The 20910-nt window shown below is 39.9% G+C and overlaps 1 protein-coding gene across 4 annotated transcripts in view; it reads left to right on the top strand.

Annotated features, from left to right (window-relative positions):
* Positions 1–3111: 3111 nt before the first annotated feature.
* U2SURP (U2 snRNP associated SURP domain containing) overlaps positions 3112–20910 on the top strand; it is a 54780-nt gene continuing 36981 nt past the window's right edge. For 2 of the 4 annotated variants that reach the window (XM_055412276.2, XM_088840025.1), the window contains exons 1-5: positions 3112–3225; positions 13318–13362; positions 17105–17236; positions 17509–17538; positions 19260–19358. In XM_055412276.2, the coding sequence (XP_055268251.1) occupies positions 3181–3225; positions 13318–13362; positions 17105–17236; positions 17509–17538; positions 19260–19358 (351 nt within the window). In that variant the 5' untranslated portion in view covers positions 3112–3180. The remainder of the gene's footprint in view (positions 3226–13317; positions 13363–17104; positions 17237–17508; positions 17539–19259; positions 19359–20910) is intronic. The other 2 variants (XM_055412292.2, XM_055412284.2) reach the window with 1 other exon arrangement.

Raw genomic sequence — 20910 nt, 5'->3', positions numbered from 1 at the left:
CAAAAAAGATATTTCTTCGCACTTGTTACTTTCTGACCATTTCTTTTCTTTCTTGCTTATTTGTTTACTATTTGTTCTACCCCCACCCGGTTACACAGAATAGGAGCCCTACCTAGCTTGCTGATTCCTCAGTGCCTGGCACACAGGACTGTTAACCTTTCCATGTGTCAGATCACCACCACTCCAACCTCCCCTCCCTGTCCCCCAACACCATCCAACAAACAAAATTCTCCTTATTTAGAGTTGGTTTAAATGCTTCCTTCTCTCTGAAACCTCCATCTCTTTACCCTATCCCCACCTTCAGAATTAATTCTTTTAGAGCTCCCAAAGCTAGTCATCCTTCCTTGCAGCATCAGTTGAATTCTACAGTGTCAGTTTGCTGTTCCCTTCTCCCCTCTATTTCTCATTAAATCTTAAATGATATGAAGATAATGTTTTAGTCATCTGTGTAAGCCTCTGAACACTTCGTGCAGGTTTTACACACAATAAGTAAGTGAGTGTGTGTGAGCTGCTCAGTCGTGTCCGACTCTGCGACCCCATGGACTGTAGCCTGCCAGGATCCTCTGTCCATGGAATTCTCCAGGCAAGAATACTGGAGCGGGTTGCCATTCCCTTCTCCAGGGGATCTTCCTGACCCAGGGATCCAACCTGGGTCGCCTACATTGCAGGCAGATTCTTTACCATCTGAGCCACAAGGGGGCTCAAAAATATTTTGAATAAATGAATTCAGGAAGTCATGAACCCTTCTACCTCCCTTCCCCAAGTGCTCAGAACAATATTTTATAACTTAAAAAAAAATCTGACCACATCACAGCCCTACTTAACTCTGTTGAAGGATGCTCTTCGTCCTTGGAAGAGAATTCGAACTCCCTAAGCACCGCACAATTGCACTCATCTCACACGCTGGTAAAGTCATGCTCAAAATTCTCCAAGCCAGGCTTCAGCAATATGTGAACCGTGAACTTCCAGATGTTTAAACAGGTTTTAGAAAAGGCAGAGGCACCAGAGATCAAATTGCCAACATCCGCCGGATCATGGAGAAAGCAAGAGAGTTCCAGAAAAACATCTATTTCTGCTTCATTGACTATGCCAAAGCCTTTGACTGTGTGGATCACAATAAACTGTGGAACATTCTGAAAGAGATGGGAATCCCAGACCACCTGATCTGCCTCTTGAGAAACCTGTATGCAGATTAGGAAGCAACAGTTAGAACTGGACATGGAACAACAGACTGGTTCCAAATAGGAAAAGGAGTACGTCAAGGTTGTATATTGTCACCCTGCTTATTTAACGTATATGCAGAGTACATCATGAGGAACGCTGGGCTGGAACAAGCACAAGCTGGAATCAAGATTGCCAGGAGAAATATCAATAACCTCAGATAAGCAGATGACACCACCCTTATGGCAGAAAGTGAAGAGGAACTAAAAAGCCTCTTGATGAAAGTGAAAGAGGAGAGTGAAAAGGTTGGCTTGAAGCTCAACATTCAGAAAATGAAGATCATGTCATCTGGTCCCATCACTTCATGGGAAATAGATGAGGAAACAGTGGAAACAGTGTCAGACTTTATTTTTTGGGGCTCCAGAATCACTGTGGATGCTGACTGAAGCCATGAAATTAAAAGACACTTACTCCTTGGAAGGAAAATTATGACCAACCTAGACAGCATATTAAAAAGCAGAGACATTACTTTGCCAACCAAGGTCCGTCTAGTCAAGGCTATGGTTTTTCCCGTGGTCATGTATGGATGTGAGAGTTGGACTGTGAAGAGAGCTGATCGCTGAAGAATTGATGCTTTTGAACTGTGGTGCTGGAGAAGACTCTTGAGAGTCCCTTGGACTGCAAGGAGATCCAACCAGTCCATTCTAGAGATCAATCCTGGGTGTTCATTGGAAGGACTGATGCTAAAGCTGAAACTCCAATACTTTGGCTACCTCATGCGACGAGTTGACTCACTGGAAAACAGTCTGATGCTAGGAAGGATTGGGGGTGGGAGACGGGGACGACAGAGAATGAGATGGCTGGATGGCATCACCGACTCGATGGACAGAAGTTTGAGTGAACTCTGGGAGTTGGTGATGGACAAGGAGGCCTGGCGTGCTGTGATTCATGGGGTTGCAAAGAGTCGGACACGACTGAGCGACTGAACTTAACTGAAGCACACTGGTTACCTCAGGGCTCACTTGCTCCCATCCACTTCTCCAACCGCGTCCATTCCCCAAACCAGGTCTAGTAAAACGTGACTGCACAACAGGGCTGTCCTGATCCATGCCACCAGACTTTTATTTCCACGACTCCCTCTGCCTGGACTGTCCCTTCGGTTTTCCTTGCGTGTTTTGGCTCAGGAATTACCTTCTCAAGTAAGCTTTCCTTCTTGGTCTACAGATTCTATTAAGAACTTAGGTGCTCCCTTCCATTTGTGATTAGAAACGAAAACAAGATTAAACCGTAAAATGTAACTTTTAAAATGACAACTTACATGATGCTACATTTAGAACACCGTCTATTTATAATTTTCCTTTCATTCAACCCTCTCTCTGCAAGTTCCGGTTTTGACCCGAACAGTCTATCCGAAAACTCCACTGTCGGAGTCTCAGGTTGGGTCAAAGGCTCCCCTCCTCCGCTTCCGGACACCACTCTCTTTAAAAGTAACTTGAACAGACTGAAAGTTTGCCTTCCCCCAGCAGGGTGTGAGCGCCAGAGGTACACGGATACCATCTTCATCCCAGGAGAGCCGGACAAAACCCCACCCCACTCCCTCCACCTCCCAGTCGGCTCCAGATTTATTTTCTGAGTTTATTTTCTGGTGAGCTCCTCCCCAGCTGACCATTCATTTCTTCTTTAAGAAGTCTTTCCTTCCCCGCCCAGCACCTATCTAGGGTTGGGGCTGTGAAAACAGTGAAGTAACAACCGGCCCCGAAAGCCGGTACAAAAAGATTCACGAAATCCTCCAGCCCAATAACAAAACCCGTTATGGAGACGCCCCCAAATACTCAGTGGGCGGGCCCAGGAAATGCTCAACACCGGAAGTCACGTGGCGCCACTCTCCTTGAATTCCTCAAGTCGGCAGTCGACTATTCAGCCTTGCAGGCGCCTCTGGCGGGCTCCGCTGTGATCCAGCCTTTCGGTGCTCGACTCGCCCGTGCTGCTGCCGCCGCCGAAGGAGGGGCAAAGCTCAAGATGGCGGACAAAACGCCAGGCGGTTCTCAGAAGGCCAGTTCAAAGGTAATTTCTTAGAGGACTTCTTAAATCAGTGGCTCTATCACTGTCGTCTGGGAACTATAGATGCTTCTGGCTAGCGGGAGGAGATTGGGGTCGGGGCCCGTGTTCTGGTCGCGACGGTAGGCCGGGGCGCAGAGGGACCGTGGTGCGCAGGTTGAGAGGCCTGGTGTCGCCTCTTAGTCCCCAGCCTGCATTCGGCTCGAGACTGGGGGGCCCAGGGCGGGTGGCGTGAGTATTTTGGCCCGAGCTTAGCAATGGAGTGAAATCAGGGATTTAGATTGAGATCTTAAATCCGGAAAACGCGCCGGGGTAATTCAGCTTGTTGCGCTCTTCAGGCCGCCGGGCAGAGCCTAGGTGAGGCGGGAATCGCTTCCCTGAGCTTAAGTGTCTGCCTCCCTTTCCTCGGCTCTTTGGTTTTGGATCTCACACGCTTCCGGCTTCCCCCCGTTTCCCTCACGTCCTCCGGGGAATAAATAATCTTTAGGGCCATCAGTTGTGAGGGGAGGACCAATAGTGAAGGGTCGCGGGGTGGGAAGTGCAGTTCCCCTTTGCGGTGATGCATCGCCAAGGTTAACGCTACGCTCTACACGTGGTTTTACCTCACGTAAGAGGAAGTATATTTGGAGGGCTCATTACCCAGGACTCCCGATCTTCCGCATCTTCTGGAAAGAGAACTTCCATAGACTCGGAAGCCACCTAAGATTAGTAAATTGCTTTTGAGTTTACAGGGAACCGTGTGCATGTATTGTGGAAACTACTGAGCTGTGGAAGTAGTTTAGCGTTAGTTAGATTGTGATTAGCATCAGGTTCTAAGTTGCCATCTTGGACGGGTCCTTTAATCTACTTTTTGCTTTGAATTTCTCATCTCCAACACGATATTAAAAGTAATAGGTCCTGCCCGAAGTAGTTGTTAGGCTTTTTGATGCTGATCCGAGAAGTTGTGTAATACTTAAAGGTTCTAAGGACTGTTACATCTTACAGAGTGTGTATGATTGTAAGTGGGTTTTTAGGAGGTTACGTTTACGGTAGACGAGCATGTCTGGTATGTACAGTTTGTTCTAGGAAACGCAACCGGTTATATACTTGCTTCCTCACTTTCTGTTCAGTTGTAATCTTTATGCCGTTTGGTGAATGGTGTTTATAATTAGTTCGTTATCGGTAATGGATTTTCCAGAAATCCTTTAGTTGTGTGGAAACTATGGTCGAGGGCTAGTTTTGGCTACTTTACATGCGGCGTTTATTTCTTGTTTGTTTCTTCTTCCCCAGTATCTTTTCCCTTGGTGAGGAGGGGAATAGTTGAGTACATGATTTCCCACTTCCTCAGCCAACTCTGACAAAACCAGCCCAGGCCTCCTTACCGTTAGGGAACTGTTAGGAGAGCTGTGTGCGTGCTGAGGCGCTTCAGACTCTGCGATCTTATGGACCGTAACCCGCCAGGCTCCTCTGTCCGTGGGATTCTCCAGGAAATAATACTGGAGTGGGTTGCCATTTTCTCCTCCAGGGGATCTTACCGACACAGGGATCGAACCCACTTCCCTTGTGTCTCCTACATTGCAGGTGGGTTCTTTACCACTAGCGCCACCTGGTCAGGAAAACTAGTGCATCCATAAAATTCACCGCATAAACTTCATTATTTTTGTTTCTTTTCAAAGTAATATTTGTTTCTTTTCAAAGTAAGTATCTTCTATTTGAGGTTTTGGATACATTGAAAACATTTTAATGTGTATGTTCAGGCTTCCTTCTCTAAAAGTACTTCTCATGGTTGTGTGTGGCTATTTCCTATAAGTAAATTGTTAGAGCTTCCAGTAATGAACCTTTTCAGTTTATATTGCTTTTTAAAGTTTTTTTCTTTTTTTTTTTAAATGTGGACCATGTTACAAGTCTTTATTGAATTGTTTACAATATTGTTTTTGTTTTACATTTTGGTTTTTTGACTGCGAGGCATGTGGGATCTTAACTCCCTGAAGAGGGATGGAACCCTCATCCCCTGCATTACTGGAAGTGAAGTCTTAACCACTGGACTGCCATGCAAGTCCCCTGTATTGCTTTAGATTATCATCAGTTGATGCTGTTAAGAGATTTTCTATCGATGTCATTAAAATATCTCAGGACTTGACGTGATTTGCTCCATTAATATGGAGGGTGCATGTTGTAGTAGAGAGATTATGAATTTTTCTAACAAGATAATTGGATTCAAATCCTGACTTAATAATAAATCGTTTGTGCTATCAAGGCAAATTGCTTAACTTTTTCAGCCTTAAATTTCCTTGTTTGCAATATGGATGTAATCTCATTTCTACAGGATGGATATAAGAATTAAATAAGTGAATATCTATAACGTACATTAAAAAACTTAATTCCTTTTCTCTCATCTTTTGTTCTTAGAGGAAACAAAAAGTACTTTTCAAAATGTCAGGATAAATTCTAAACCTGAGATTTAGAATCTGTCATCAGTTATCATGACTGCTCAGATTGCTGCTTTTTATTTCTAACCCAAGTCCAGAATTTATTGGAGAGAGTGTAAGATCATTTTGGTTTAATACTGCAGTATTTGGGATTTCTAATCTTTGATCTCTGGTTTGATTTTCCTTCCTCTGGGGAGTGCAGATGAGTGACCTATTCTACCATACAGATGGAGTGAACAGATTTTTCAGTTTCATGTTCATTCTTTGGTCATAAATTCCTGTTGATATGGGCTTGTCAATCATATTTCTAGACTCTGAGAAAAATGCTAATTTAAAAATATACAAGAGGATGTAATGTACAGCATGGCGACAGTAGTTAACAGCGTGTGCATGCTCTCTCAGTTCTGTCTCACTCTTTGAAACTCCATGGACTAAAAAAAAAATAAATAAAAGAAAAAAAATTAAAAAGGAAAAATAAAAACAAAAAAAGAAAAACAACAACAACAAAAAAGAAACAAAAAAAAGGAAAAATAAAAACAAAAAAAGAAAAACAACAGAAACTCCATGGACTGCAGCCCACCAGGCTCCTCTGTCTATGGGATTCTCCAGGCAAGAATACTGCAGGGGGTTGCCATGCCCTCCTCCGGGGGATCTTCCGCACCCAGGGATTGAATGAACCCTCATCTTTTGCATCTCCTGTATTGGCAGGCAGATTCTTTACCACCGAACCACTGGGGAAGCCCATAGTTAACAGTTTTAAGTATTGCAGAGTTAAAAGCTGTTGAGAGAGTAGATCTTAAAAGTTCTCATCACAGGAAGAAAAAAAAAGCTTTTAACTGTGTTTGATAATGAGTATTAACTAGACTTACTGTGGTGATCTTTTTGCAGTGTATACCAATACTGGGGCTTTCCTGGTGGCTCAGTGGTTAATAATCCACCTGTCAATGCAGGAGACTTGGTTTCAATCCCTGGGTCGGGAAGATCCCCTGGAGGAGGAAATGGCAACCCACTCCAGTATTCTTGCCTGGAAAATCTCATGGACAGAGGAGGTCAAAAAAGTCGGACATGACTTACAGCAACTAAACAACAACATACAAATAATGAATTATGTTGTATACCTGAAACTAATGCAGTGTTGTATGTCAGTTATACCTCAGTGAAATAAATTTAAAAATATAATGTGTAATAGGAGTTTTTGCTATTGACAATGGCAAAATTGACCTGTCTTAAATACAAAATAAAGAGATTAAATTAGATATTCTCTACAGTTTCTTTTGGACTTACCAGGTGGTGCTGATAGTAAAGAATCCTCCTGCCAATGCAGGAGACACAAGAGATGCAGGTTTGATCCCTGGGTTGAAAAGATACCCTGGAGGAGGAAATGGCAGTCCACTCCAGTATTCTTGCTTGGAGAATCCCATGGACTGAGGAGCCTGGCGGGCTACAGTCCATAAGGTCGCACAGTTGGACGCAACTGAGCAGCAGCAGCACAGTTTCTTTTAGCTATAAAATTTCATTAAGGGTGTATAGTCAAATTATTTAACCTTTGTGTGTAGTTGTCCTAATGAAGAAACCCCATGTTGTTTGTTTTCTGTGGAATTTTGCTGTACTTACATTTTAAACCCTGGCAAAGGTTTTAGGAATTAGCTAAGAATTTCCTGTGCATTTATTCCTATATCACCCGACTAAAACAATGCTTTAGGGGAGAGGGGTCTTGGTGCCATGTTGTAGCTTTGATTTTGGGAGGAGAAGCAAAGCATCTATAATTGTTTGCTTAGAAAATTTAGTTTATAAAAATCAGTTCATAAAAATTTTGATTTTAAGAGTTGTTGCTCAGCACAATGAGGATATGAAGAGAATGTGGTATCCTTGTTCGCTCTGCATCTGCTGTGCTGGTAATACTGCAAGTATAGTGGAATTGTGTGCCCTGTTACTTTGCTCTGACAGTGCTTTATATTTTTCCTATATTGTCAAAAGTTGGGTTAGAAAAGTAAATGAGCAAAGTATCAAAATGCTGTTGGCTTCCTTGGATGCTCAGTTCTAAATTGGTGTGGGAACTATCAGTATTTTCATTGACTGCTGATTAGTGAAAATATTTCACTTGCATGAAATAATGTTTGATGAGGATCCATTCATAGCTTGTGATCCTTCAGTTCAGTTCAGTCGCTCAGTCGTGTCTGACTCTTTGCAACCCCATGAATCACAGCACACCAGGCCTCCCTATCCGTCACCAACTCCCGGAGTTCACTCAAACTCATGTCCATCGAGTCGGTGATGCCATCCAGCCATCTCATTCTCTGTCGTCCACTTCTCCTCCTGCCCCCAGTCCCTCCCGGCTTCAGTGTTTTCCAGTGAGGCAGCTCTTCACATGAGGTGGCCAAAGTATTGGAGCTTCAGCTTTAGCATCAGTCCTGCCAATGAACACCCAGGATTGATCTCCTTTAGAATGGACTGGTTGGATCTCCTTGCAGACCAAAGGACTCTCCATAGAGTCTTCTCCAACATCACAGTTCAAAAGCATCAATTCTTTGGCGCTCAGCTCTCTTCACAGTCCAACTCTCACATCCATACATGACCACTGGAGAAACCATAGCCTTGACTAGACGGACCTTTGTTGGCAAAGTAATGTCTCTGCTTTTTAATATACTATCAAGGTTGGTCATAACTTTCCTTCCAAGGAGTAAGCGTCTTTTAATTTCATGGCTACAGTCAGCATCCGCAGTGATTTTGGAGCCCAAAAAAATAAAGTCTGACACTGTTTCCACTGTTTCCCCATCTATTTCCCATGAAGTGATGGGACCAGATGCCGTGATCTTTGTTTTCTGAATGTTGAGCTTCAAGCCAACCTTTTCACTCTCCTCTTTTCACTTTCATCAAGAGGCTTTTTAGTTCCTCTTCACTTTCTGCCAGGGTGGTGTCATCTGCATATCTGAGGTTATTGATATTTCTCCCTGCAATCTTGATTCCAGCTTGTGTTTCTTACAGCCCAGCGTTCCTCATGATGTACTCTGCATATCAGTTAAATAAGCAGGGTGACAATATACAACCTTGACGTACTCCTTTTCCTATTTGGAACCACTCTGTTGTTCCATGGTATGTATTATTGCCTGGGTACTTTTTTTGGTGGTACCTAAAGATATATAAGAATTAAATATAACCAAAAACTTCAAACATTTACACAAAACTTGAGAAATTAGCCTCTCTTGTTTGCCAGTTTTAAACTGAGTTTTCATTATGATATGATTGAAACTGTAAGATAAACACCTTATCTTAAAATATAAGGTGATCAGTTTTCAATGTGGAAGGCTGTTTCGAGGTGGAGAGAGGAATTAAGAGCTTTTGTTTTCTTGATTGGTTCCTTTTTAGAAATTTGAGTATTTGTAGCATTGGTTCTGGAGAAGGAAATGGCAACCCACTCCAGTGTTCTTGCCTGGAGAATCCCAGGGACGGCGGAGCCTGGTTGGCGGAGCCTGGTTGGCTGCCGTCTATGGGGTCGCACAGAGTTGGACACTACTGAAGCGACTTAGCAGCAGCAGCAGCATTCGTTCTTGAATATGACTACTGATACGTGTTTTTAAAATGTTTGTCTTATTGGATTGAATTGATTTTTTTTATTCCTGAAGCTTTGTTTTTCCTGGAAAATAAATAGACAAAAACATTCGTTTGCCATGCAAGTTGAAGACTTCTGCCTCTCTGTTGCTTTTTACAAAGAGCATCATTTTTGGAAAAACAAGCAAAAAACTTCGTATAGGATATTAAACTCAAAAATACAAATATTGCAAATAACTTGTCTCTTATACTAAGTAGCTTTAACGGCTTATTGCATATCAGCCACTTGCTGGATATTTTGTGGAAATTTTTTTTTTTAGAGGAAGATGCATTTGCCAATAGCACTTGAAGCTGTTTGGTGCTGTTAGATGCCTCTTCCTTGAGTAGTCAGTGTTTTTTCACTAGATTTTCCCTCATTTTAGATGAAATGCAGATCATTCAAAATGTACTTAAAACTTTTCGTGTATTTTGGATGTAATTTTAAGGATAGTTTCAGGCTTGTTATTTAATATTATTAAACAGTGCTTGTCTCAGTGAGTTTATGAAGTTTTTTTGAGAGGTGGACTTTGGTTCATTTTGGAGAGTGGTATTCAGCTAGGTAGCTGCTCCTTGTTGGTGAGTGGGCAGCTTAGTATATATTGATAGTATGGAATGTAATTTTGTTGGGTAGGTACTTGTTCCAACCAGTTGAATTAGCAAGTATATTTAGACTGTGTCACTTGCCAGATCTTGTGTTTAACTCTGAGGAATGACTCGTTAAATAAGGTGACAGTTCCGTTTTGGGGAGCATGCTGTCTAGTGGAAGAAGAGAGTCAACGTATAATAGTTCAAGGTAGAGCTATCCGAAGCATCTAAAAGTTTAGAGAAAGAACTGACAGCTGAATGGAGGGTGGGGTTGAGGGAGGCTTCAGGAATGGAGGCATTTGATTGAGTCTTTAGAACAATGAGCAGAGTTTTGAAGGGAAGTAAAGAAAATAAAAATCACTTGGAAATGGATTGCTAAATGGCCTGTTTTAGCCAATTTATAAGGCTCTGGAATAGGAAATAAAAGTTTCGGAGATGGAAAGGTTAGTTTGAGCTAAATTGTGGAGGCTTTGAAATCTATGGAATAAGAGAGTCATGGAAAATTCAAGACAAGAAAGACCTTTAGGAAAACTATACTGGAGACAGTTTAAGAAGAATTTGGGAGTGAGGAGAATACTTTGAAGATTTTTACTGTCCTGTTGATAAATATTAAAGATTGCTTCAAAAATCTCACCTCAGATACCCTCTGGGAAGCTTTTCTGACATTGTCTCCACTCCCGCTGAGATTTGCTTGTCCTCTGTGCTCTTGTAGTGTAGCCACACTGTTTTGTTTGTCTCTTTTATTAGCTCCTAAGGGCAAGAGCTGTGTCTTATTTTACTTTGTATCTCTAATGCATGTCACAGTACCAGTACATGGTTGCCTGTGAATGGGTTGAATATAGGGAAGATCTGAACCATGGTAGTCTCTAGAAAAAAGGGCCCTGGAGAAGAGTTTCAGTAGAGGTGGGATAAACAGAATGTGACTCGGTTGATGATGGGGATGAGGAAGGAGTCGAGGACAACCCTGGTGTAATACTGCTGGCTAACACTCATTGAGCACTTTTATGGGCCCGGTGCTATTCTTAATGGTTCACCTGACCTTGGCCTTCACAACACCACAGTCAACTTTAGAGATGAAAGAACTGAGGTTACAGAGCTGCTGGTAAGTGCTAAAAACAGGAAGTTTGATTCCAGAATCTGCTGTTAACATGTTACTACTTCCAGGTTATGACTGAGAATTAGCATTCAGTGACAGAAATAAGGTCAACAGGAGAAGCTAGTTTGGGAGGAATTTTATACATACTGGATTTGAGGAACTTGGAGATATTCAGGTGAAGATGTCCAGGAATTTGTTAAAGAACAGATTGGAACCCAGGCGAAGCACCAAGGTTGAAAATAAGAAATTGGGGTTCATTTCGGTACAAGATAAGTGTTGATGTACTTCCTTTGGTAGTGATGGTTCAGCTTGCAGAGATGTGAGTTGATGCTTTAGAGGGTATGAGGAGGAAGGAGAAAAATGGGATAGGAGAACTGATCAGGCAGAGTGGATATGTTGGAGCAGTGTTGCTATGGGTAGCTTGGTGATTTGAAAAACTCAGGTGTGGGGGTTTTTCAATTGAAGTAAAGGTAGGAGCAGTCAGAAAGAAGTTTTACTTTGAAGTTTAGTTGCCTTCATCTCTCTCCTCAGCAGCCGTCAGAATTATTTATTTAAAAAAGTTTTTTTTTGCTGTCCTTCCCCACATTTGTATTACATATCTGCTTTCTCTATCTTGAGATAAATTTTTCTTGTGTCTGCTTCTTCATTGCCTCAAATCTCCCTTATTTTCCCCTTTTGTTTCTTGCTTTTGGTTTTTTTCACTTGGATGAGGAATTGTGCTGTGCACATTAAACATCACTAATTTGGTGTTCTTCAGCAAAGACATAAAACCCAGACCCAAGACAAATAATATAGTACCGTTCCAGTTAAAGTAGAGGCAGAGACATGGCTTCAAAAGTAGTGTTACAGTTGCTGTTTACCTGCACCATTAGCTCAAGAAGTTAGTTATTCCTTTAAATTTTTTATTCACTACTCTGCATCTCTTTAACTCTTCTCAAGCCTAAAAGAGTATTATTCTGGATGCTCTGTAGCTGCAGCTGCTTATCAGTGGAAAATGTTTGGTTTGCAGTAAATATTGTCCAGTGCCATCTTGGGTTAGTCAGCTGATGCATCGTCCTACGCTGTGCTGTTATTTTTAAATCCTAGAAATGATGATTTGGATGTAGTGGCATAAAGAAAAAAGGTTAGCACTTTTGTAGCTGCTCTTTCATGTTTATTCTTCTGGGCAAACTTCTGAATTATTTTTGGCAATCGCCCTTGTCCCCTTGCAAAGACGTCTCTTTAGGATTTTGAGCTATGGAATGAAATTGCATTAAATACAAAAATAAATTTAGGTATAGTTGACTTTGTCTTAATAGTGAGTTATTTCTTTAGTTGGTTTCTTTCTAGGTGTTGTATGTTTTTTCTTGCTATTATGACTAGGGTGTTATTTTTTGTTACCTAACAGGTTAACAAAGAGCAACTGAATGTTTTTTTCTGTTCAATTCAGTCTCTTGACTGAACTTTTTTTCTTTTTTAAGAGGAGTTATTTATTCTTGGATTTTTAAGTGTCTGCAAATAGGCACATTTCAAACTGTGATTCAAAGTATGTTTCACAGGGTTAAATTTAAATATAAAAAAAAAATTGCTCCCATATATCTTGCCTTTTAGGAAAGGCTATCAGGGAGAAGGAAGTGAAATAGAGACACAGTAAAAGTTGGGGACGGAAAAAAGGTGGGTAGAAAGAATGGAGGTGGGAAGCGGCTCAGTGCTGGCTTGTCTCGGGCTGGTTGTGCCTCAGTCCAGTGCAGTGGAGGAGTAAATTGATTCATAGGAAAATCTGATCAGCTGTTCAGAACCATATGTTTCTACAAAATATGTGTGTAAAAAAAGTACTGTGTGGACCCATAGGAATCTTGTTTGCTCTTTTCTGCGTCATACAAATCTTCAGTTTTCTCTTAAAAGTGAATGTGCCTTGTTTTTGAAATCTAGTACTCAGGTGAGATAATTGTGATCTCAAGTTTCTTGATTTCACGTTTAATACTTAAATATATGTAAAGTAAGTAAAATCTCACTCACCTTGAAAAATAAAAATGACTCAGTGACAGTTAAATTCTGGGCCTCCAAGTAAAATTTCAGAAAGATATCTCATTATTTATAGTTTGATTTTTTCATCCTTAGATACATAGTGAAAAATCAAATTTGTTATACACTATATGTAATCTGAAACTGTAGATTAACTTAAAGAAAAGATGAAATTTTAACAGTTGGCCTTACTAAAAAGCACCATTATTTGAAGACTGAACTTGACTGGCCCATTTATTTTGGATCACAATTTTTTTTTCTGTAAGTCGGATTGCCTTTGTTTGATTTTATGAGCTGAGAAGAAATTGCTATTAATTTGGAAAGATTAAGTCTGTATAACATGAAAAATACTTATTTTGTTAGCATGATACTTTTTCTCTTTATTTAAATGTTGATTTTTATTTTTAATACGTACAGACCAGATCATCAGATGTTCATTCATCTGGATCTTCAGATGCCCACGTGAGTATAAGAGGCAGTCTTTGTCTTTTTTCCTTAAAATTTACTTTCTTATTGTGTAGATCCCTACTTGATATATCCTTTATGATTTTACTTGATAAATAAATACGATCGCATTGTATGTGCCTATTTTCTTTAACCTTTTTTGCTAGATATTTTGTGTTCTTTTTTCTGTTCTATTATTCACATAAGTTGGCCCCTTAAACCATGTTAGAAAAGAAATATGTATATTTCCTTTTTTTATTGTGCTTGTAAAATTTTGTGCATATATATATGTGTGTGTGTTTATACATCTCTTAAACAAGTTTTGCGTTTATACACAATTCTTTTTATACTGCACATTACACCTTTTGGAAATCCCTGCATGTCAACGGCTATAACTTTAATCTAGTCTTTCTGATGACATTTTAACGTTCCATGAGGGAGGTATAATTATTTATTAAGCTGGATTCTTTGTTGGTGGGCCTAGATGTTGTTTAAAGCTTTCTGACATTTTGAATAATGCAATAAACATTACTTTACATGTGTTATTATAGCAGTGCTATAGAAGTGTGGTCTTCAGTGCTATAAAAGTGTTGTCACTGAGTATTTCTGAGTCTGAGTTCAGAATTCTTCTGTAATAATACTAAGACATCATTTGCCTTCACTGTGTTGACATTTGCACTAATGGTATAAAAGCAGTTGATGGGTAAACTGTTGGTACCTCAACACAAAACAAGGCAGTGTCACCAAAATGTGCTAGTAGTTGTCATATTCTTCTCCACTAGGCACAGTAAAAATAAGCTAGTTTCACTTAAGAACTTTCTTGATTAGACAGTAAAAATGATTAATATTAAATATTGTCCTTATGTATGGGTTCAGAGTGATGAAATGGGAGGCATTTCTACCTGCCAAAATGTGGTATTTGTCTTAAGGAAAAGTGCTTGTGGGATTAAGTTGTGAAATAAAACTGGTTCCTTTTCTCATTGAGTGCTATTTTTACCTGAAGGTACAACTGATTGACAAGCTGGTTAATCACACTTGGGTGTTTGGCAGACATTTTCTTTAAAGTGAAAGAAAGGTACCTGTTCCTTCAAAGAAGACAACAATCTGTTTAGTGATAATAAAATATGAACTTTCAAGTCCAAATTAGAATTATTGAAAACTTTCTGTATTTAAGAACTTTTCTGATGAAATCAGTGGTAGTATTAAGGGATGAGATTAAGGGGTCAGTAGTCCTTATTGCCAAATTCAGACTTAAATTGAAGAAAGTAGGGAAAACTACCGGAGAAGGCAATGGCAAGCCACTCCAGTACTCTTGCCTAGAAAATCCCATGGATGGAGGAGCCTGGTAGGCTGCAGTCCGTGGGGTTGCTAAGGGTCGGACACGACTGAGCGACTTCACTTTCACTTTTCACTTTCACACATTGGAGAAGGAAATGGCGACCCACTCCAGTGTTCTTGCCTGGAGAATCCCAGGGACGGGGGAGCCTGGTGGGCTTCCGTCTATGGGGTCACACAGAGTCGGACACGACTGAAGTGACTTAGCAGCAGCAGCAGCAGCAGCAGGGAAAACCACTAGACCACTCAGATATGACCTAAATAAAATCCCTTATGATTATACAGTGGAAGTGAGAAATAGATTTAAGGGACTAGATCTGATAGATAGAGTGCCTGATGAACTACGGATGGAGGTTCCTGACATTGTACAGGAGACAGGGACCAAGACCATCCCCATGGAAAAGAAATGCAAAAAAGCAAAATGGCAGTCTGAGGAGGCTTTACAAATAGCTGTGAAAAGAAGAGAAGCAAAAAGCAAAGGAGAAAAGGAAAGATATAAGCATCTGAATGCAGAGTTCCAAAAAATAGCAAGGAGAGATAAGAAAGCCTTCCTCACTGATCAATGCAAAGAAATAGAGGAAAACAACAGAATAGGAAAGACTAGAGATCTCTTCAAGAAAATTAGAGATACCAAGGGAACATTTCATGCAAAGATGGGCTCAATAAAGGACAGAAATGGTATGGACCTAACAGAAGCAGAAGATATTAAGAAGAGGTGGCAAGAATACACAGAAGAACTGTACAAAAAAGATCTTCACGACAAAGATAATCATGATGGTGTGATCACTCACCTAGAGCCAGACATCTTGGAATGTGAAGTCAAGTGGGCCTTAGAGAGCATCACTACGAACAAGCTAGTGGAGGTGATGGAATTCCAGTTGAGCTATTTCAAATCCTGAAAAATGATGCTGTGAAAGTGCTGCACTCAATATGCCAGCAAATTTGGAAAACTCAGCAGTGGGCACAGGACTGGAAAAGGTCAGTCTTCATTCCAATCCCAAAGAAAGACAATGCCAAAGAATGCTCAAACTACCGCACAGTTGCACTCATCTCACACGCTAGTAAAGTCATGCTCAAAATTCTCCAAGCCAGGCTTCAGCAATATGTGAACCGTGAACTTCCAGATGTTCAAGCTGGTTTTAGAAAAGGCAGGGGAACCAGAGATCAAATTGCCAACATCCACTGGATCATGGAAAAAGCAAGAGAGTTCCAGAAAAACATCTATTTCTGCTTCATTGACTATGCCAAAGCCTTTGACTGTGTGGATCACAATAAACTGTGGAACATTCTGAAAGAGATGGGAATCCCAGACCACCTGACCTGCCTCTTGAGAAACCTGTATGCAGGTCAGGAAGCAACAGTTAGAACTGGACATGGAAGAACAGACTGGTTCCAAATAGGAAAAGGAGTAGGTCAAGGCTGTGTATTGTCACCCTGCTTATTTAACTTATATGCAGAGTACATCATGAGGAACGCTGGGCTGGAAGAAGCACAAGCTGGAATCAAGATTGCCGGGAGAAATACCAATAACCTCAGATATGCAGATGACACCACCCTGATGGCTGAAAGTGAAGAGGAACTAAAAAGCCTCTTGATGAAAGTGAAAGAGGAGAGTGAAAAGGTTGGCTTGAAGCTCAACATTCAGAAAACAAAGATCATGGCATCTGGTCCCATCACTTCCTGGAAAATAGATGGGGAAACAGTGGAAACAGTGTCAGACTTTATTTTTTGGGGCTCCAGAATCACTGTGGATGCTGACTGCAGCCATGAAATTAAGAGGCTTACTCCTTGGAAGGAAAGTTATGACCAACCTAGATAGCCTATTAAAAAGCAGAGACATTACTTTGCCAACAAAGGTCCGTCTAGTCAAGGCTATGGTTTTTCCCGTGGTCATGTATGGATGTGAGAGTTGGACTGCAAAGAGAGCTGAGCGCCAAAGATGCTTTTGAACTGTTTTGTTGGAGAAGACTCTTGAGAGTCCCTTGGACTGCAAGGAAATCCAACCAGTCCATTCTAAAGGAGATCAATCCTGGGTGTTCATTGGAAGGACTGATGCTAAAGCTGAAACTCCAATACTTTGGCCACCTCATGCGAAGAGTTGACTCATTGGAAAAGACTCTGATGCTGGGAGGGATTGGGGGCGGGAGGAGACGGGGACGACAGAGAATGAGATGGCTGGATGGCATCACCGACTCGATGGACATGAGTTTGAGTGAACTCCGGGAGTTGGTGATGGACAGGGAGGCCTGGCGTGCTGTGATTCATGGGGTTGCAAAGAGTCGGACACGACTGAGCGACTGAATTGAACTGAGTGATATAGTTTGATAATATATAATGAAGTTTGTCAGTTACGGAATGTTTGGGTTGTTTCTAGTTTCAGTACGACTTGTATAATTTTTAAGAACTTATTTTCCTTTTCTTTAAGATGGATGCATCTGGACCCTCAGATAGTGATATGCCAAGTCGGACTCGACCTAAGAGCCCAAGAAAACATAACTATAGGAATGAGAGTGCCCGAGAAAGTGTTTCTGATTCAGCTCATCAGAATCTCTCAAGGGTAAGTATTGATAAAGATTAGAAAGGATAATTAATGATTTGGATGTGTCCTTAATTGAATTTGGTAGTTAAAGTGTCTTGGTTTTGTATTTGTTTAATTTTGTACTATTTGAAAATAGCATTCATTATTTGGTTTGGGTTAACAGTAAATAAACTCATCTAAGGGAATGATTTTTAAGTCATATGTAAGATAATGTTTCATTTAAAAATTTTATTTAAAAAAACCAAGGAGTATTTGTAAAAAGGCTAATTGGTTTATTGTTCACCCCTTAGGCCAAACCTTTGCTGAACCAAGTGCCAGAGGTCAGTCACTGTAAATACACAAATGTTTAAAACACTTTTCTCTTTTTGGCTATGTCATGTGGCATGCAGGATCTTAGTTCCCTGATATGGGATCAAACCTCAGCCCCCTGCAGTGGAAGCACAGTATCCTAACCACTGGACCTCCAGGGAATTCCCAAAACACACTTGTTCTCAGGGAGTTTATATGTAATTTCGCGCTAGGAAGCAAACAGGAGCAGGTGCTATTCACTCTGCTGGTCCTTGCAGGGCCCAGGGCCACCCAGGCATCCAGAGGAGTGTCTCTACTGCATGTATCTGCAAAATACTCTTGTACTCTTTTAGTCTTTTTAAGATTTCAAATAATGTTTTCTTGTCATGGTTAAATTTGGAAAATATAATAAAACAGTTATTACCAGCCAGTGTTGACATTGATAACACTTTATTTTTCTTGTTTAGTATTTGTAAACATAAATATATATTTATTTCATTGAGGTCTATTTTATAGGAACACATTTTAAAAGACTGTCAGGTCTAATTTTTTTAATTCTAGGAAAAATTTTATAAGCAAACTTTTTAATGAATCATTATATTTTTTGAGTAAATATTCCATGATTTCCTTAATCGTTTCTCTCTTAGGTGTCTAAATTTAGCTCCTAAGATATAAATAAAATTGAGGACAAAAATTTTGTTGTGTAAAAATTTGTTTTTCATTGAATTTATGTGTAATTTTAACATTTGTTTAAACCAAAGAAGTTGAAACCAAAGGTGCTGAATGATGGCCAAACATTTTCCTTTCTATTTTGGAAAAAAATTTGCTTTGAAATCTGTTCATGAAGCCAGTAGTGACTTTTGAATTATGAACTGCTTTTATCTTTTCAGAGGGATTTAAATGTAACTTTAAGGTATTAATGCAGTATTACCTTTTCATTCTGTCTCTCACCAAGAGCAAGCCTGTTTAATAACCAGGGGACTGATGATGGTCTTATAAGTCTCATTTTGGTAGGTGAGAGAGGAATATTCAGATTTCAATTGCAGGTTAATATTTAGGCTGTATTTAATAAACATTCCTATCTTTTAAAATTTTATGAATCAAAAGAACTCTGTGAATCAAAATTAACATTCAAATGAGTGACAGAACAATTAAGAGTCTACAGTTTATTCGCACCATATTTCAGAAGGAAATTGCTTCTAACTTAACATAAATGAAGACTTCATTGAAATACTGTTTCTTATTCAAAATTAATTGGTAACTGTATACTTGCCTGAAACCTAGAACATAGTATGTGGTATTTTCCCAGCAATGAAAATGAAATTGTGTTCATAAATACCAGTTTTGTTGATGAAGAATGGAGTAATTTGCTGAATTATAAAAGGAAGTGATGTGATTTTTGCACCTGAATTGGGAGTTCTAGATGGTAATGATTCCTGCTATTCAACCATGGAAATATATGCTCTTCCTCCCTATTTGAATGTCTGTTTTCTATCACTGCTTCTTTTCCCCAGAAACATGTATACTTCCCCTCCTCAAGTGCTTTTATTCTTCTTGCCAACAAGAAGGTTGAATGTGTTGTAAACCTTAGTGTCTCTTTGTGTTTTATTTTTATTTAAAAATGACTTTTGTGTGTTATTAACTCAGTTAACTTGTTAATAACCTCAAGGTTATAGATAACATTGAGTTAGAAGAGTTATAGGTAACATTGAGAATGTGTATGTAAAGGTGTATGCTTCTTACCTTTTCACAGCCTCTTCTAGAAAACAAACTTAAAGCATTCAGTATTGGAAAAATGAGTACAGCTAAGCGAACTTTGAGTAAGAAGGAGCAAGAAGAATTAAAGAAGAAGGTAATGCTTAGAATGTATTTTTACTTATCTCTCTCAGTAAAATGTATCTAAGGAGGCTTTAAGTGTATGGACAGTAGAGAAATGTTTTTCAAAGATTCTTGATTTCCAGGGTATTCTCAGCTCCTACCCCAAGTTAAGTCTATAACACAAGATATATTCAGTGAAGTCCAGCTTTATGCCTTTCCCCTCCATCATTTCCTTTCTTCTCTGTGACAGTTTTGATTATTTTCTGGTCTATTCTTCTTGTGAAGCAAGTGTGTATAAATGTATGTTGTGCCTGCTTTTTTTTAGATGAACAGTGTTTTGCTTTATATAGTACCCTTTCCTTCACTTTGCTTTTTTCACTTAACACTGTATCTCAGAGATTACCGCAAGTATATTAAAGTGTTGTTTGTTCTTTTTTGAAGCTATATAGATATGCGATAGTTATTTACTAAAATCCTACATTCGCTGTAATCCCTATTGAGGGAATTAATGTTCTGGTCTTTTGTTGTTTCCAGTAGTGCAGTCAGGGATAGTGTCTTGCATTTGGGTTTACTCCTAGTATACTTTTAGGATATATTCCTTTAGGTGAGATTACTGCATTGAATGGTAAGTGTATAATTATAGTTATGCTGCTGCTGCTAAGTCACTTCAGTCGTATCCGACTCTCTGTGACCCCATAGACATCAGCCGACCAGGCTCCGCTGTCCCTGGGATTCTCCAGGCAAGAACACTGGAGCGGGTTGCCATTTCCTTCTCCAATGTGTGAAAGTGAAAAGCGACCCCATAGACAGCAGCCCAGCAGGCTCCTCTGTCCATGCGATTTTCTAGGCAAGAGTACTAGATGGTTTTAATTGCTCTCTATATGGGCAAGTCCATTTTTCATCCCTATAAGCAATGTTTGAGAGGTTGTTTCCCCATAGCTTTGCCAACAGGATATTTTTGAAGGAGTTTTGCCAATCTGGTAAGCGAAAAATGGAATCTCAAGGTAGTTTTAAATTTGCATTTCTCTTATAAGTAAGGTTGAACAACTTTTCTTGTGTTTATTTTTGTGAACTGTCTGCTTATATCTAAACCAGTATTTCTCTTAGAAGGATATCTGTTTTTAGAAATTCCTGTTTAAGTATATTGTTACACTTGGGTGTGACACAAGGTACAGTGCTTTTTCCTCAGTTTGTGGATTGCCTTTTTACTTTGCTTCTGGTGTTTTTTTTTTCCATGCAGAAACTATTTTTTGTCATGGGCAGATTTACTATCAGTCTTCTGATTTCTGGTTTTTCAGTTTTGTTTTTTTATTCCAAGCTTATAAGGGAATCTCCTCATTTTTTTTCTCATACCTGTATTTTTAAAATTTAAATCTTATTCATTTGCAATTTCTCCTAGTGTATGATATGAAGAATTGGTTCATTTTTATTATTTCTTTTAAATATCTATCAAGTTGTTGAATACTGAATTTCCACATGGGCCTCCCTGGTTCCTCAGTGGTTAAGAATCCGCCTGCAGTGCCTGAGACACAGGTTCAGTCCCTGGGTCGGGAAGATCCCCTGGAGAAGGAAATGGCAACCCACTC

Source organism: Moschus berezovskii, chromosome 1 (genome assembly GCF_049115385.1).
Source record: "Moschus berezovskii isolate FMDL1 chromosome 1, NW_MosBer_1.0, whole genome shotgun sequence".
NCBI lineage: Eukaryota > Metazoa > Chordata > Mammalia > Artiodactyla > Moschidae > Moschus > Moschus berezovskii.
The sequence above is the reverse complement of the archived record's forward strand: the minus strand, read 5'-3'. Positions and strand labels throughout refer to the sequence as shown.